This window comes from Dendrobates tinctorius, unplaced genomic scaffold (genome assembly GCF_039654945.1).
Source record: "Dendrobates tinctorius isolate UK_male_01 unplaced genomic scaffold, ASM3965494v1 ptg000049l, whole genome shotgun sequence".
NCBI lineage: Eukaryota > Metazoa > Chordata > Amphibia > Anura > Dendrobatidae > Dendrobates > Dendrobates tinctorius.
This window is the reverse complement of record NW_027361717.1, coordinates 25,931,800-25,948,131: the sequence shown is the minus strand read 5'-3', so window position 1 is coordinate 25,948,131 and position 16,332 is coordinate 25,931,800. Positions and strand designations below refer to the sequence as shown.

The following is a 16,332-nucleotide window of genomic DNA, read 5'->3' as shown; positions in this document are numbered from 1 at the left end:
CTTAGCATACTTCTGCCTGGTCCTTCTGATGCTAGGACCCAGTGGCCACCTTCCCTGGCTCTAATGATCATACCTGGATCTGGATGTTTATAACTCCCAACTTCCTGTTGGGTGTTGCTTGTGATATTTTTTATTTGCACTTCCCTGTTGAGGCTTGGAGCTGCAGCAGTCAGCTAGCATCCTCCTTGGAGTTTGGAGGGCGTCCGTGTTTCTCTCTGAGTCTACTCAAGCTATGTGTTTCCCTTATTTGTTTATCCCATTTGTCTTTAGCGGGAGTGGGTATTGACTCGATAACATCCTGTCCTTCCCGATGCAGGGTTTATTCAGGGACGATAGGGCAGACAGGGTGATGTTAGATCTGTCTAGGGGTCTCCAGTCCCCCCTTCCATAGTGTTTGGTTCGCTTTCCCTTATCCCTTCGTGTTGCACTTAGCCTTTCCTACTCGTTGCGTGATAGCTATTTACACCACCAGATTACAAAAATATCAATTTAACTTATTGTAGTATGCTGCAATATAATCAAAGTCAAATACTACTTATAAGTCCAATGATCCAACGATAGATGTATCCAGATATTGCTTACACCCGTGTATCAAGGAAGCTTGGTATCTTTATGTTTGAAGCATGATATGTGGGAAAACGTTGAAATGTTCCAGGGGGCCGAATACTTTCGCAAGGCAATGTATATGTGAAACATGGAGGTGTGAATGAATGTGATTATGGCTTTTGGCTTGGTGCTTACAAGGACTTTCTCAGGCATATTCCACATGGAATCCACTTGAAAAAGCACTGCGAAACAACATTGATGCGCATAGGTTCAGTTGTTAGTTATTTTTTGCAACCGTTTTGTCTTTTGGCACTTTAGGCTATGTTCCGACGATAAGTTTTTGTTGAGTAATTTACTCTGCATATATATATTTTTTAATTATCTATTACCAATTTTACTTAACGGGTATAGAAATGGTGCAGAAAATCTGCAACATCACAAGCTTATCGTGGGAACGTAGCCTTAGGAATCGAAAACCATGAAGCAGCAGCATGTTCTCCACTGAAGTGGAACGTGGAGGTAAATGAATATGAAGAACTGAAGACAGCGAGTGTGTCGCACCCCACACGTGACAGCACACTGGGCCTGGGACACGACTTTCCTGTAAAGTGGCAGGGCATCATGGAGCAGCAGCTCAACCACAGCTACCCCTCTGGCACCTTACAGCTGCATAGAAAAAAAATCAAAAGCCCCGAATAACCCCTTTAAGATGCACCTGAGGGGTTGTTTTCTGGTTTGAAGTCCAGCTCCAGAGTGTTTCGTCCCTCTGATGAACTCTCAGCCTTTGTTCTCCAGATGCAATTTTGGCAGATAAAGTTTGCAATTGGCAGGCCGATGTTGATGTCAAATAAAAGAAACATGCAAAACTATGAACAAAAAAGAGACAGAGGTGAACGGATCTTGTTGAGAAACATCTGTGTAAATAACACAAGGACCTCTGATCTGCTCCCTCAGCAGCCCCCTTTATCAATAGAAAGCGAGGTTATAACAGGCGAACAGCAGCTGGATGAGACGCTCTTCGTATGGTGCCTAGTAAGAAATGAGGATGACTCTCCAAGTGCTGCTATGGCTCTGCCTGTTGGGTAAGTACATGTCCATCCAAGCTCATGATATTATATATAAATTTCATATACAAAATTGCATTTCTTGAAAGAGGTTTCAGATTCAGGCTTCCTTTTTCAAGTTAAAGGGTATTTCCATCTCCTAGATCCTATTCCAATATGTAGTAGGTATAATAATAATTTTAGCAAATACCTCCAATTAAAAATGTAGTATAGTTCTTCTGATTTGCTTTGTTGCTTACCTCATTTGCAGGGCATTGCAGTAGCTTATGAATCCATGGTTACGACCACTAACAGCTAACTGATACTATATGAGTGTTAGTAACCATGGATACCTAAGCTACTGCAATTCCCTGCACATGGTGAAAGTGACAGAGCAAATCAGAAGAACTATACTACATTTCTAATTGGAGGTATTTGCTAATATTATTACTATTATAGGATTATTATTGGGATAGGCTCTAGGAAGATGGGAATACCCCTTTTAGGCTGTGTGCCCGCGCTGCGTTTTTTAAGCAGTTTTGCCGCGAAAATGCTTAAAAAACTCATACTGAATGCACCCAATGCATTGCTATGGCATTCCGCACATGCTGTGCTAATGATGCGTTTTTTCCCGCTGCTGAATCGTAGCGCAGAAAAAAACGCAGCATGCTCATTCTTTTTGCGGAATCGCAAATTGCGGCGATTCTGCACCCATAGATATGCATGAGATCCGCTTACTTCCCGCATGTGGCTATGCCCACCATGCGCAAAGTGAGCGGCTCATATGCGGATGGTACCCACGGCCTGGAGGAGAGGAAACTGTCCTCCAGGCCCTGGGTACCATATCCCTGTAAAAAAGAATAAAAAATAAAAAATCGGGTTATATTCACCTTCCAGTGTCCTGCGCAGCCTTCCTGGGCCTCAGCGATGCTTGCGTTCCCAGTAATGCCTTTCGAGTCCTTTGATGATGTCACGGTCCCGTGATACTGTAGCGGTCCCTATTCCTTGCAAGATCGCTACATTAACGCGAGACCTCATGTCATCAATGGTCTCGCAAGGCATTACTGGGGACTGGAGCATCGCTGAGGCCCGGGAAGGCTGCGCGGGACGTCAGAAGGTGAGAATATCACGATTTTTTATTTTTTTAGTATTTTTAACATTCTATCTTTTACTATTGATGCCGCATAGGCAGCCTCAATAGTAAAAAGTTGGTCACACTTGTCAAACACTATGTTTGACGAGTGTGACCAACCTGTCAATCACATTCCAAGCGATGCTTCAATATGCTAAATGACTTTTTTCAACAGTATTTACACAAGAAAATCCCATGACAGATAACATGATCAGGGATAAAAATTCTCCGTTAAATGTCACCTGCTTAACCCAGCAGGAAGTACGGCAGCGTCTAAAAATCACTAAAATTGACAAATCCCCGGGCCCGGATGGGATACACCCCCGAGTACTGCAGGAATTAAGCACAGTCATAGATAGACCATTATTTTTAATCTTTAAAGATTCCATAATAACAGGGTCTGTACCACAGGACTGGCGTATAGCAAATGTGGTGCCAATATTCAAAAAGGGGACAAAAACTGAACATGGAAATTATAGGCCAGTAAGTTTAACCTCAACTGTGGGTAAAATCCTGGAGGGTTTTCTAAGAGATACTATACTGGAGTATCTGGAGAAGAATAACCTTATGACCCAATATCCACATGGGTTTACAAGGGACCATTAATGTCAGACTAATCTGATAAGCTTTTATGAAGAGGTAAGTTCCGGACTGGACCAAGGGAGTGCAGTGGACGTGGTGTACATGGACTTTTCAAAAGCTTTTGATACGGTGCCACACAAAAGGTTGATACATAAAATGAGAACAATGGGGATAGGGGAAAATATGTGTAGGTGGGTTAAGAGCTGGCTCAGGCATAGGAAACAAAGGGTGGTTATTAATGGAGCACACTCAGACTGGGTCACGGTTAGCAGTGGGGTACCACAGGGGTCAGTTTTGGGCCCGCTTCTTTTTAACATTTTTATTAATGACCTTGTAGGGGGCATAGAGAGTAGAATTTCAATATTTTCAGATGACACTAAACTCTGCAGGGTAATCAATACAGAGGAGGACAATTTTATATTACAGGAGGATTTATGTAAACTAGAAGCTTGGGCTGATAAATGGCAAATGAGCTTTAATGGGGATAAATGTAAGGTCATGCACTTGGGTAGAACGAACAAGATGTATAATTATGTGCTTAATTGTAAAACATTGGGCAAAACAGTCACTGAAAAAGACCTGGGTGTATGGGTGGACGACAAACTCACATTTAGTGGCCAGTGTCAGGCAGCTGCTGCAAAGGCAAATAAAATAATGGGATGCATTAAAAGAGACATAGATGCTCAAGAGGAGAACATAATTTTACCTCTATATAAGTCACTAGTGCGACCACACTTAGAATACTGTGTACAGTTCTGGTCTCCGGTGTATAAGAAAGACATAGCTGAACTGGAGCGGGTGCAGAGAAGAGCGACCAATGTTATTAGGGAACTTGGGGGTCTGCAATACCAAGACAGGTTATTACACTTGGGGTTATTTGGTTTGGAGAATCGAAGGCTTAGGGGTGATCTTATTACAATGTATAAATATATGCGGGGACAATACCAAGACCTTTCTAATGATCTTTTTACTCTTAGACCTGTGACGGGGACAAGGGGGCATCCTCTACGTCTGGAGGAAAGAATGTTTAAGCATACTCACAGACGCGGATTCTTTACTGTAAGAGCAGTGAGACTATGGAACTCTCTGCCATATGATGTTGTAATGAGTGATTCCCTACAAAAATTTAAGAAGGGACTGGATGCCTTTCTTGAAAAGTATAATATTACAGGGTATATACACTAGTTTCCATAAGATTGTGTTGATCCAGGGAGCTAGTCTGATTGCCGTATGTGGAGTCGGGAAGACATTTTTTTCCCCAATGTGAAGCTTACTGTTTGCCACATGGATTTTTTTTGCCTTCCTCTGGATCAACATGTTAGGGCAAGTTAGGATAGGATATGGGTTGAACTAGATGGACTTAAAGTCTCCCTTCAACCTTAATAACTATGTTACTATGTTATTATGCTTGGAAAGTGCTTGAATTCCGCACGCAAAAATCACGGGAAAAACGCGATAATAAACGCGAAAAAATTGGGCAGAAAAAGCATGGAAAAAAAACACGCGTTTTCTGGGAAGGAGTCCGGTTTCAGGTGTCAGGTTTTAAACGCTATGTGGGCACATAGCCTTAAGTTCCTACGATGAGTTCTTCTCAAGTTTTCTCACTGTGCAAAAAATGCGGCATCTTGCACTTCTGGCAAAGGCTTATAGAAATCTCATGTCCATTGTGCTTTTTATTTACTCAGCATAAACTGACTTGCAGTACATTTTTTAAATCTTCAACATGTCAGTTTCTCTACCAAGTACGCTGAGTTTTATGTGCAGATTTTTCACATAGAATTTGCATTAAATGCGGAAAATCCAGAGGAAAATACGCATATGCATTTTTAGAGCATTTCCACTGATGAAATGCACTGTAAACTCGTGTAATCTGCAAGTGACTGCATCAATAAAGTTTTGTCAAAGCCAAATATCAAAACGTCTAAAAAAGCAGCTTTATTTAAAGGGAACCTATCAGCTGATGACTGCAAAAAGAACAAAAACAGCCCCTTCCCTAATGACTTGGGCCATATTGCCAAACCACGTACCTTTAACTACTAAAGACACTGAATACCAAAGTGGGTTATTTGGGTTGGCTACAGCTTTTATTCAACAAACATAAGAATACATTGCCAAAGTCAATCTCCGGCCATGCCCATTTCTTCTTTACTTTATACCATTCATTTAAACCACCCAAAAGGTCGACTGCTCCTGTGCAATGAGCCTTGCAAATAAAACATAATCGGCATGGACGAGAACAAACATGCTGTGACAACATTATGCTAAATGCAAATAACAAAGCACCTAATTTTTTTTTTGTTTTTTTATATTATATTTTTTTTACAAGCTCTGCAAATGCGACATGGTACACATGTGGTCAAAATTGTTGGTACCCCTTGTTTAATTACAGAAAAACCCACAATGGTCACAGAAATTACTTGAATCTGACAAAAGTACTAAAAAAATCTATGATAATGAGCAAATGCTTTTCAACCATGCTTCCACAGAATTAAAAGAAAAATAAAACTTGTAAAACGGAACAGAAATGATGGTACCCCTGAAAATAATGTGACAAAAGGGACATGTTTGTTAGGTGTCGGGCTCCTGTCGCTGCACAGCAGGAATCCCAAGCTTTGCCTTCGGCGGCCTCCCATTCCTCTCCAGCCGTAGAGGAGGTTGCTCAGCAGACTTGTCGATCCCAGCACTCTGCTCAGACTAGCACTGTGGGTTTGGTTGCTGCTGCCACCTCTGGTTCAGCTATAACAATGCATGCGGGTCAGCAGAGAACTACTCCAGGGACTGTCTTCCTTTTGGTCCACTGAGCATGCCTGTGGGATGATCTCTTATTGGAGATCAGAGGTCACATGCTCAGGTCCTACTCCTGCTCTGATTGGACCATCAGGAAGGTCTTGGAAGGTCGTGGCTATAAAAGCTTTGCATGGCCACCCCGCCATGCGCTATGATAGATTTATTCTCATGATTATAATGGTGTATGTGATGATGGATGTATGAGACTGGTGAATGACTCATTATGACTCCCCTCCCTCGGTTGTTTATGAGTTAGGGTCGCAGTGCTAAAGTAAGCACTCAATACTGGTACTGCTTAGCGCCGCAGTGCAGTCAGGTCTCTTATCCATTAGCGCCAGTGGGCGCCAGTCAGCACAGGCATCACTACCGCATGTGTCGCAGCATCTGTCTGCACGGCGCCGTGCACATATTGTGTACTTTCCAGCACTGAGCTCATTCTGGTTAGTGGTGACCGCAAGCGCAGACGCAGTGCATGCTCAGAATGGTAGATTAATGTTTGCTGCGCCCTGTGAAGGTTAACAGGGCACAGCGTTCCAGGGGGAACTTTCCCTGGCTCCGCAGTAGCGGTTCCGGACGCTAGCGGGTCTAGAGGGGCACTGTTCTTGTGTCTCAGCAGTAGTATCCTGTGACCACATGCTAGCGCTCTTCTAGCCGTAGCCTGTGAGGTTCAACTGGCTCCGGCATCGGTTCTGCGGACTCAGTGCAGTAACAGAGCGCGCTTCCTATCACACCAGGTCAGTGGTTACCTGCCGGTGTCCAGCGAGCATCTTGCTACACGCTGTCCGTTGTTGTATAGCAGCAGTATACCATCTCTGCACAGTGGACCCCGGGTCGCAATCGCACTTACCTATATTTTATATTCAGTTCGATCCGCAACCCTAACAATGTTAAATCAAGGTGTGTCCACTAGTTAGCATCACAGGTGTCTACAATCTTGGAATCAGTGAGTGGGCCTGTATAGAGGGCTACAGATACTAACTGTGCTGTTTGGTGACATGGTGTGTATCACACTCAACATGGACCAGAGGAAGCAAAGGAAAGAGTTGTCTCAGGAGATTAGAAACAAAATTATAGACAAACATGTTAAAGGTAAAAGTTATAAGACCATCTCCAAGCAGCTTGTTGTCCCTGTGACTACAGTTGTACATATTATTCAAAAATTTAAGCTCCATGGAACTGCAGCCAACCTCCCTGGACGTGGCCACAGGAGGAAAATTGATGACAAATGGAAGAGACAGATAATACGAATGGTAACAAAATAGCCCAGAAAAACATCTAAACCGATTAAAGGTGAAGTTCAAGCTCAAGGAACATCAGTGTCAGACCGCATCATGTGTTGTTGTATGAGCCAAAGTGGAATTTATGGGAAATGACCAAGGAGGACACCATTGTTGAAAAAAAAATTATAAAGAATCCAGACTGGAATTTGACATGTTGACAAGCCACAAAGCTTCTGACCGGGAGAATGTCCTATGGACAGGTGAGACAAAAATGGAACTTTTTGGCAAGGCACATCAGCTCTATGTTTCAGATGGAAAAATGAAGCATACCAAGAAAAAGTACACTGTCCCTACTGTGAAACATGGAGGAAGCTCTGTTATGTTCTGGGGCTGCTTTGCTGCATCTGGCACAGGGTGTCTAGAATCTGTGCAGGGTACAATGAAATCTCAAGACTGTCAAGGGATTCTAGACAGAAATGTGCTGCCCATTGTCAGAAAGCTTGGTTTCTGTCGCAGGTCATGGGTCTTGCAACAGGATAATGACCCAAAACACACAACTAAAAACACCCAAGAATGGCTAAGAGGAAAATATTGGACTATTCTGAAGTGGCCTATGAGCCCTGACCTAAATCCTACTGAACATCTTTGGAAAGAGCTGAAACATGCCATCTGGAAAAGACAACCTTCAAACATGAGACACCTGGAGCAGTTTACTGTTGAGGAGTGGGCCAAAATACCTGTCAAGAGGTGCAGAAGTCTCATTGACAGTTACAGGAATCGTTTGATTGCAGTGATTGCCTCAAAAGGTTGTGCAACAAAATATTAAGTTAAGGCTAGTTTCACACTTGCTTTTTTTTGCAGCGCGTTTTTCCCGCAAAAAAACGCATTGAAAAAACGCATACATAAGCATACAACTGCTGCGTTTTTTTCAAGCATTTTTATGAGCATGCATGAAAAAAACGCAGCGTTTTTATGCGTTTGTATGCGTTTTTAGTGCGTTTTTACCGCGTTTGTGTTTTTTTCCAACATTTTTAGGTGGCCCCTCACACTACCCAAACCATGACTTTACTAACCCTAACCCTGACCCTAACCCTAACCCTAACCCTGACCCTAACCCTTAACCAAATCATACTTAACCCTAACCCAAACCCTAAACCCTAACTAACCCTAACCCTAACCCTAACCCTGACCCTAACCCTAACCCTAACCCTAACCCTGACCCTAACCCTAACCCTAACCCTAACCCTGACCCTAACCCTAACCCTAACCCTGACCCTAACCCTTAACAAAACCATACTTAACCCTAACCCTGACCCTAACCCTAACCCTAACCCTAACCCTGACCCTAACCCTTAACCAAACCATACTTAACCCTAATCCTGACCCTAACCCTGACCCTAACCCTAACCCTGACCCTAACCCTTAACAAAACCATACTTAACCCTAATCCTGACCCTAACCCTGACCCTAATCCTTAACAAAACCATACTTAACCCTAACCCTGACCCTAACCCTAACCCTGACCCCAACCCTAACCCTAACCCTGACCCTAACCCTAACCCTAACCCTGACCCTAACCCTTAACAAAACCATACTTAACCCTAATCCTGACCCTAACCCTGACCCTAACCCTTAACCAAACCATACTTAACCCTAACCCTGACCCAAACCCCAACCCTAACCCTGACCCTGACCATAACCCTAACCCTAAACCCCCTTAACTAACCCTAACTCTAACCCAAACCCCTAAATTCCATGGTTAAAAAAAAAAAACGCATATGCAAAAAAACGCATACATGAGCATGCCAGTGCGCACATATGCGCATCCATAGGCTATAATGGCCATTTTTAGCGCAAAACGTGCGCATATGTGCGCATGTGCTTTTTTGCAGGGCCAAAAAATGCAACATGCTGCGTCTGGAAAATACCAACGCACACCCCAAAAAAACGCAGCGCATGAAAATCGCATACATGCGCTTACCAGCGCGCAGGTATGCGCACCCATGTTAAATATAGGGGAAAAAACGCATGCGCAGGTATGCGTTTTTTTCCAGCGCTAAAAAACGCAAATGTGAAACCAGCCTAAGTACCATCATTTTTGTCCAGGCCTATTTCATGATTTTTATTTTTTAAAAATTCTGTGGACGCATGGTTGAAAAGCAATGTCTGACTTTCATTTGTTCATTTTCATAGATTTTTGATTTATTATTACTTTTGTCAGATTCAAGTTATTTCTGTGACCAGTGTGGGTTTTTCTGTCATTAAACAAGGAGAACCAACAATTTTGACCACATGTGTATATACAATCTATTCCAGCCAAATTTTCGGTCCAAAAATTAAATAGTACTATTTCTTTTCGAGCCTTGCCATTTGCCCAAACAATAGTTTTTGACCACATAGGGGGTATCATTGTGTTTGGGAGAAATTGCGTAACAAATTATGGGGTCCATTTTATCCTAGTAGTCTTGTGAAAAGTACAAACTTGAGGCTAAAGCAACATGTAAGCAGAAAACGCATCATTTTCATTTTCACATCCAGATTTTGTAAAGTTCTGCATATCACTTGTGGATTCAAAATGCTCAACCCACCCCAAAATAAATTCCTTGTGGGGTCTAGTTTCCAAAATAGGGTCACTTGTTGGGGGTTTCTGCTGTTTTAGGGAAAAAAAAAAAAGGAAAAAGGGAAAAAAAAAGGAAAGAAAAAAAGAAAGAAAAAGAAGTTCCAGCGCCAGGAATGGAAAATTAAAAATCCATTTTATTGTGCCATTGCATATTAAAATTCCAGCAGGTACAGCTTATCTGTCGGATGACTGCAGAACAACGCGTTTCGACACCTCAGGTCTTAATCATGTTCTGACATTAAATGCAACCAACTTCCTTTTGTTGGATTCTCCCACCTGAAAAAATCAGAAGCACATGTGTGGACTGCTCCAAAGCAGCTCCTGCTATGGTAATTGTGGGAGTACCAAACAAAGTAGGAAAAAAAAAACAAAAAAAAAACAGTCAGTGTAGACAACACAACATAAACGACATACATATTTTAAAAGGGAGATATACACTCACTGGCCACTTTATTAGGTACACCATGCTAGTAAGGGGTTGGACCCCCTTTTGCCTTCAGAACTGCCTCAATTCTTCGTGGCAGAGATTCAACAAGGTGCTGGAAGCATTCCTCAGAGATTTTGGACCATATTGACATGATGGCATCACACAGTTGGCGCAGATTTGTCGGCTGCACATCCCTGATGCGAATCTCCCGTTCCACCACATCCCAAAGATGCTCTATTGGATTGAGATCTGGTGACTGAGGAGGCCATTTGAGTACAGTAAACTCATTGTCATGTTCAAGAAACCAATCTGAGATGATTCGAGCTTTATGACATGGCGCATTATCCTGCTGAAAGTAGCCATCAGATGTTGGGTACATTGTGGTCATAAAGGGATGGACATGGTCAGCAACAATACTCAGGTAGGCTGTGGCGTTGCAACGATGCTCAATTGGTACCAAGGGGCCCAAAGAGTGCCCAGAAAAAATTCCCCACACCATGACACCACCACCACCACCAGCCTGAACCGTTGATACAAGGCAGGATGGATCCATGCTTTCATGTTGTTTACGCCAAATTCTGACGCTACCATCCGAATGTCGCAGCAGACATCGAGACTCATCAGACCAGGCAACGTTTTTCCAATCTTCTACTGTCCAATTTCGATGAGCTTGTGCAAATTGTAGCCTCAGTTTCCTGTTCTTAGCTGAGAGGAGTGGTACCCAGTGTGGTCTTCTGCTGCTGTAGCCCATCTGCCTCAAAGTTCGACGCACTGTGCGTTCAGAGATGCTCTTCTGCCTACCTTGGTTGTAACGGGTGGCAATTTGAGTCACTGTTGCCTTTCTATCAGCTCGAACCAGTCTGCCCATTCTCCTCTGACCTCTGGCATCAACATGGCATTTCCGGCCACAGAACTGCCGCTCACTGGATTTTTTTTCTTTTTCGGACCATTCTCTGTAAACCCTAGAGATGGTTGTGCGTGAAAATCCCAGTAGATCAGCAGTTTCTGAAATTCTCAGACCAGCCCTTCTGGCACCAACAATCATGCCACGTTCAAAGGCACTCAAATCACCTTTCTTCCCCATACTGATGCTCGGTTTGAACTGCAGGAGATTGTCTTGACCATGTCTACATGCCTAAATGCACTGAGTTGCCGCCATGTGATTGGCTGATTAGAAATTAAGTCTTAACACACAGTTGGACAGGTGTACCTAATAAAGTGGCCAGTGAGTGTATATACTCCTGATGTAAGGTAACAAGGATGAATATAAAGAATAATTCCAATGACATATTCCAAAATACATATCACATATTCAAATCCTATACATAATATTCTATAATTATACCACAATGGGGAAAGAGAAAAAAAAAAAAAAAAAATTAAAATAAAAAATAAAAAAATATTTAAAAAAAAAAACAACAACAAAAAAAAAAAACCTATTCCCCTTTTTTCCTCCTTTCTCTTCTTTTCTTCCTCTTTCCCTCTTATCTCTTTTCCTCTACCAAGAATGGATCCCAAATTAAGAGGGCCCCAATCAAAAATAAAAAGCAATCAATATATATAATATTACCACCCCTAAATGGAAGAATGGAACGAACATATTCAATAATGCAATATAAGATCTTGTCGACTATTCATTCCATCCGGATATCTTGTGCCCAGGGTGAAGATCCAGAAGGATTCCCTATTCAAGAGTTTCCTTCTGTGGTCTCCACCCCGAATCGGTCTGTGCACCTGTCCTATTCCCATGAAATGAAAGCCGCTAACATCCCCTTTGTGAACTGTGGCAAAATGCTTTGGTACTGCAGAAACCGCAACAGCATTGTGATTGGACACATCTGAGAGATGCCTCCTGATTCTAACCTTCAAGGGTCCCGTGGTGCAACCAGTGTATTGAATATTACAAATATTGCATGTTATTAAATATACAATATAAGAAGAATTACAATTTATTAAGTTTTTAATGGTAAATGTTTTTTTATTTACTATAGAAAAAAATGTTTTTCCTTTTTGTACAAAATTACAGGTTTTACATCTAGCTGCACCACATTTGTAAAAACCCTTTAGTGTGATCCAGGAGGATCCCTCTGTCTGACCACTGTCACTTGTAAAAAAGACTAGGGGAAAGAATAGTACTAAGTGTAGGTGCCCGTTTAGCAACATACCTAATACTATTCTGAATCACCTGTTTTAAAATAGGGTCCTCATTAAGAATTGGTAAGTATTTTTTCACAATACTAGTAACAGTATTAAACTGATTACTATAATTGGTTGAAAAGACAATATTGTTATTAGATTTATTTTTCATATAAGATGATTTATGTTTAAACAATAAGTCTTCCCTGTTGATTTCGCTTACAATTAGAGTTGAGCGATACCGTCCGATACTTCAAAGTATCGTATCGGATGGTATCGGCCGATCTTTAAAAAAAGTATCGGTATCGCCGATTCCGATACCGGAAGTCCCATTCAAGTCTATGGGACTTCCGGTATCGGAATAAGAAAAACCCTTTCCTGCCCTTGTACAGCCTCTCTGGGGTCTGTACGGGCCTTTCGGGGGGCTGTGCCGGCCTGCCAGGGGGTCTGTGCAGGCTCCGGTGGTCTGTGCCGGCCTGCCGGTGGTCTGTGCAGGCTCCGGGGGGCTGTGCCGGCCTGCCGGGGGGCTGTGCCGGCCTGCCGGGGGGCTGTGCAGGCTCCGGGGGGCTGTGCCGGCCTGCCGGGGGGCTGTGCCGGCCTGCCGGGGGGCTGTGCAGGCTCCGGGGGGCTGTGCCGGCCTGCCGGGGGGCTGTGCCGGCCTGCCGGTGGTCTGTGCAGGCTCCGGGGGTCTGTGCAGGCATCGTCCGATGGGACTACAAGTCCCATCGGGCGATGCCTGCTACCATGACAGTGATTGACACATTAGCCAATGATGGGACAGTAGTAGTCCCATCATCCGGCTAATGTGTTAAATGTAAAAAAAATAAAAAATTACATGCTACATACATACAACATGCATACTACATACATGCTACATTCATACTACATACTACATACATGCTACATTCATACTACATAAATACTACATGCAACATACATACTACATATATACTACATGCATGCTACATACATACTGCATGCTACATACATACCACATATATACTACATACATACTACATGCATGCTACATGCTACATACATAACACATATATACTACATGCATGCTACATACATACTACATGCTACATACTACATGCATGCTACATACATACTACATGCTACATACTACATATATACTACATGCATGCTACATACATACTACATGCTACATACATACTACATATATACTACATGCATGCTACATACATACTACATGCTACATACTACATGCATGCTACATACATACTACATGCTACATACTACATATATACTACATGCATGCTACATACATACTACATGCTACATACATACTACATATATACTACATGCATGCTACATACATACTACATGCTACATACATACTACATATATACTACATGCATGCTACATACTACATGCTACATACATACTACATATATACTACATTCATACTACATACTACATATATACTACATACATACTACATACATACTACATGCATGCTACATACATACTACATGCATGCTACATACATACTACATGCATACCACATATATACTACATACATACAATACATTCATACAATACATACATAGACATACAGTACATATAACATAGAGTAACATACTTACCAATACTTGTCACATTGTTCCCCGAAGCCATTGTCTTTTCCGGGATAAATATTAACATAACAAACCACAAAAATACTCACCCACGATCCGAAGCAGTCCACGAGTGTGTCCCACGACGATCTTGGGTAGAGAAGTGCAGCATCAGATGATGCTGCCGTTCTCTACGGGCTGCAGGAATCCAATGACGGAAGGTAGGTATCCTTCCGCACTGTATTCCTCCGCCACTTAAAAAAAAAAAAGTCCCTAGTCTCACTTTATGCCATTGCTGTGTAGGAAATTCCCACACAGCAATGGCATAAAGTGAGACTAGGGACTTTTTTTTTTTAAGTGGCGGAGGAATACAGTGCGGAAGGATACCTACCTTCCGTCATTGGATTCCTGCAGCCCGTAGAGAACGGCAGCATCATCTGATGCTGCACTTCTCTACCCAAGATCGTCGTGGGACACACTCGTGGACTGCTTCGGATCGTGGGTGAGTATTTTTGTGGTTTGTTATGTTAATATTTATCCCGGAAAAGACAATGGCTTCGGGGAACAATGTGACAAGTATTGGTAAGTATGTTACTCTATGTTATATGTACTGTATGTCTATGTATGTATTGTATGAATGTATTGTATGTATGTAGTATATATGTGGTATGTATGTAGCATGTAGTATGTATGTGGTATGTATGTAGCATGCATGTAGTATGTATGTAGCATGCATGTAGTATGTATGTAGCATGCATGTAGTATGTATGTAGTATGTATGTAGTATGTATGTAGTATGTATGTAGTATATATGTAGTATATATGTAGTATGTATGTAGCATGTAGTATGTATGTAGCATGCATGTAGTATATATGTAGTATGTATGTAGCATGCATGTAGTATGTATGTAGTATGTATGTAGCATGCAGTATGTATGTAGCATGTATGTAGTATGTATGTAGTATATATGTAGTATGTATGTAGCATGCATGTAGTATGTATGTAGTATGTATGTAGCATGCAGTATGTATGTAGCATGTATGTAGTATGTATGTAGTATATATGTAGTATGTATGTAGCATGCATGTAGTATGTATGTAGTATGTATGTAGCATGCAGTATGTATGTAGCATGTATGTAGTATGTATGTAGTATATATGTAGTATGTATGTAGCATGCATGTAGTATGTATGTAGCATGCATGTAGTATGTATGTAGTATTTTTTTTTTTTTTTTTTTTTTTTTTTAACATTTAACACATTAGCCGGATGATGGGACTACTACTGTCCCATCATTGGCTAATGTGTCAATCACTGTCATGGTAGCAGGCATCGCCCGATGGGACTTGTAGTCCCATCGGACGATGCTTGCACAGACCCCCGGACATCAGCACAGCCCCCCGGCAGGCCGGCACAGCCCCCCGGCAGGCCGGTACAGACCCCCACAGGGTGCACAGACCACCGGCAGGCCGGCACAGCCCCCCGGCAGGCCGGTACAGACCCCGGGCAGTCCACACAGCCCCCCGGCAGGCCGGCACAGCCCCCCGGCAGGCCGGCAGAGACCCCCGGAAGGCCCGAAATGACGGCGCATCATGATGCGCACACACCGCGCATCATGATGACGTCAGGCCGTCAATCAACTGAACTTCCGATTCCGATGCCGAATTCCGATATTGAAAAAATATCGGAAGTCGGTATCGGAATTCCGATACAGCAAGTATCGGCCGATACCCGATACTTGCGGTATCGGAATGCTCAACACTACTTACAATTGATTTAGCTCTACTGAGAATCCAAGGACGATACCCCCTCTTGGAAAGCCTATTACAAACCTGACTTTCTTCCCTATTATAATCACTGGATTGGGAACAGTTTCGTTTTGTTCGAATCAATTCTCCTACCGGAATATTATTCTTGGTCTGTGCCGCATGGCAGGAATCTGCCGTTAAAATGGAATTAGTGGCAGTAGGTTTGCGGTAAGGGGTAATTATGACAACATCCGAATCACTAATAGATAGGGTGACGTCCAGAAAATTCATTGTAGTCAAATGATGATAAGAGGTAAATTTTAAGTTAAAATCATTAGTATTCAAATATGAAACAAACCCCTGTCTACTATCCTCTGGACCACACCAAATCATCAGCAGATCATCCAGATATCTGCCATACCATAGCAGACATTTGGAAAATGGGTTCTCATCCGAATATAGGAAATCCTCCTCCCACCTCGCCATAACAATATTTGCAAGGGAGGGGGAG

At 42.5% G+C, this 16,332-nt stretch overlaps 1 protein-coding gene across 1 annotated transcript in view; it reads left to right on the top strand.

The window, feature by feature from the left end:
* The first annotated feature begins 1,516 nt into the window (after positions 1-1,516).
* Positions 1,517-16,332, top strand: part of LOC141091158 (saxiphilin-like) — a 244,216-nt gene continuing 229,400 nt past the window's right edge. Inside the window, exon 1 of the mRNA XM_073576562.1 lies at positions 1,517-1,628. Coding sequence (XP_073432663.1) covers positions 1,586-1,628 — 43 coding nt within the window. The 5' untranslated portion in view covers positions 1,517-1,585. The remainder of the gene's footprint in view (positions 1,629-16,332) is intronic.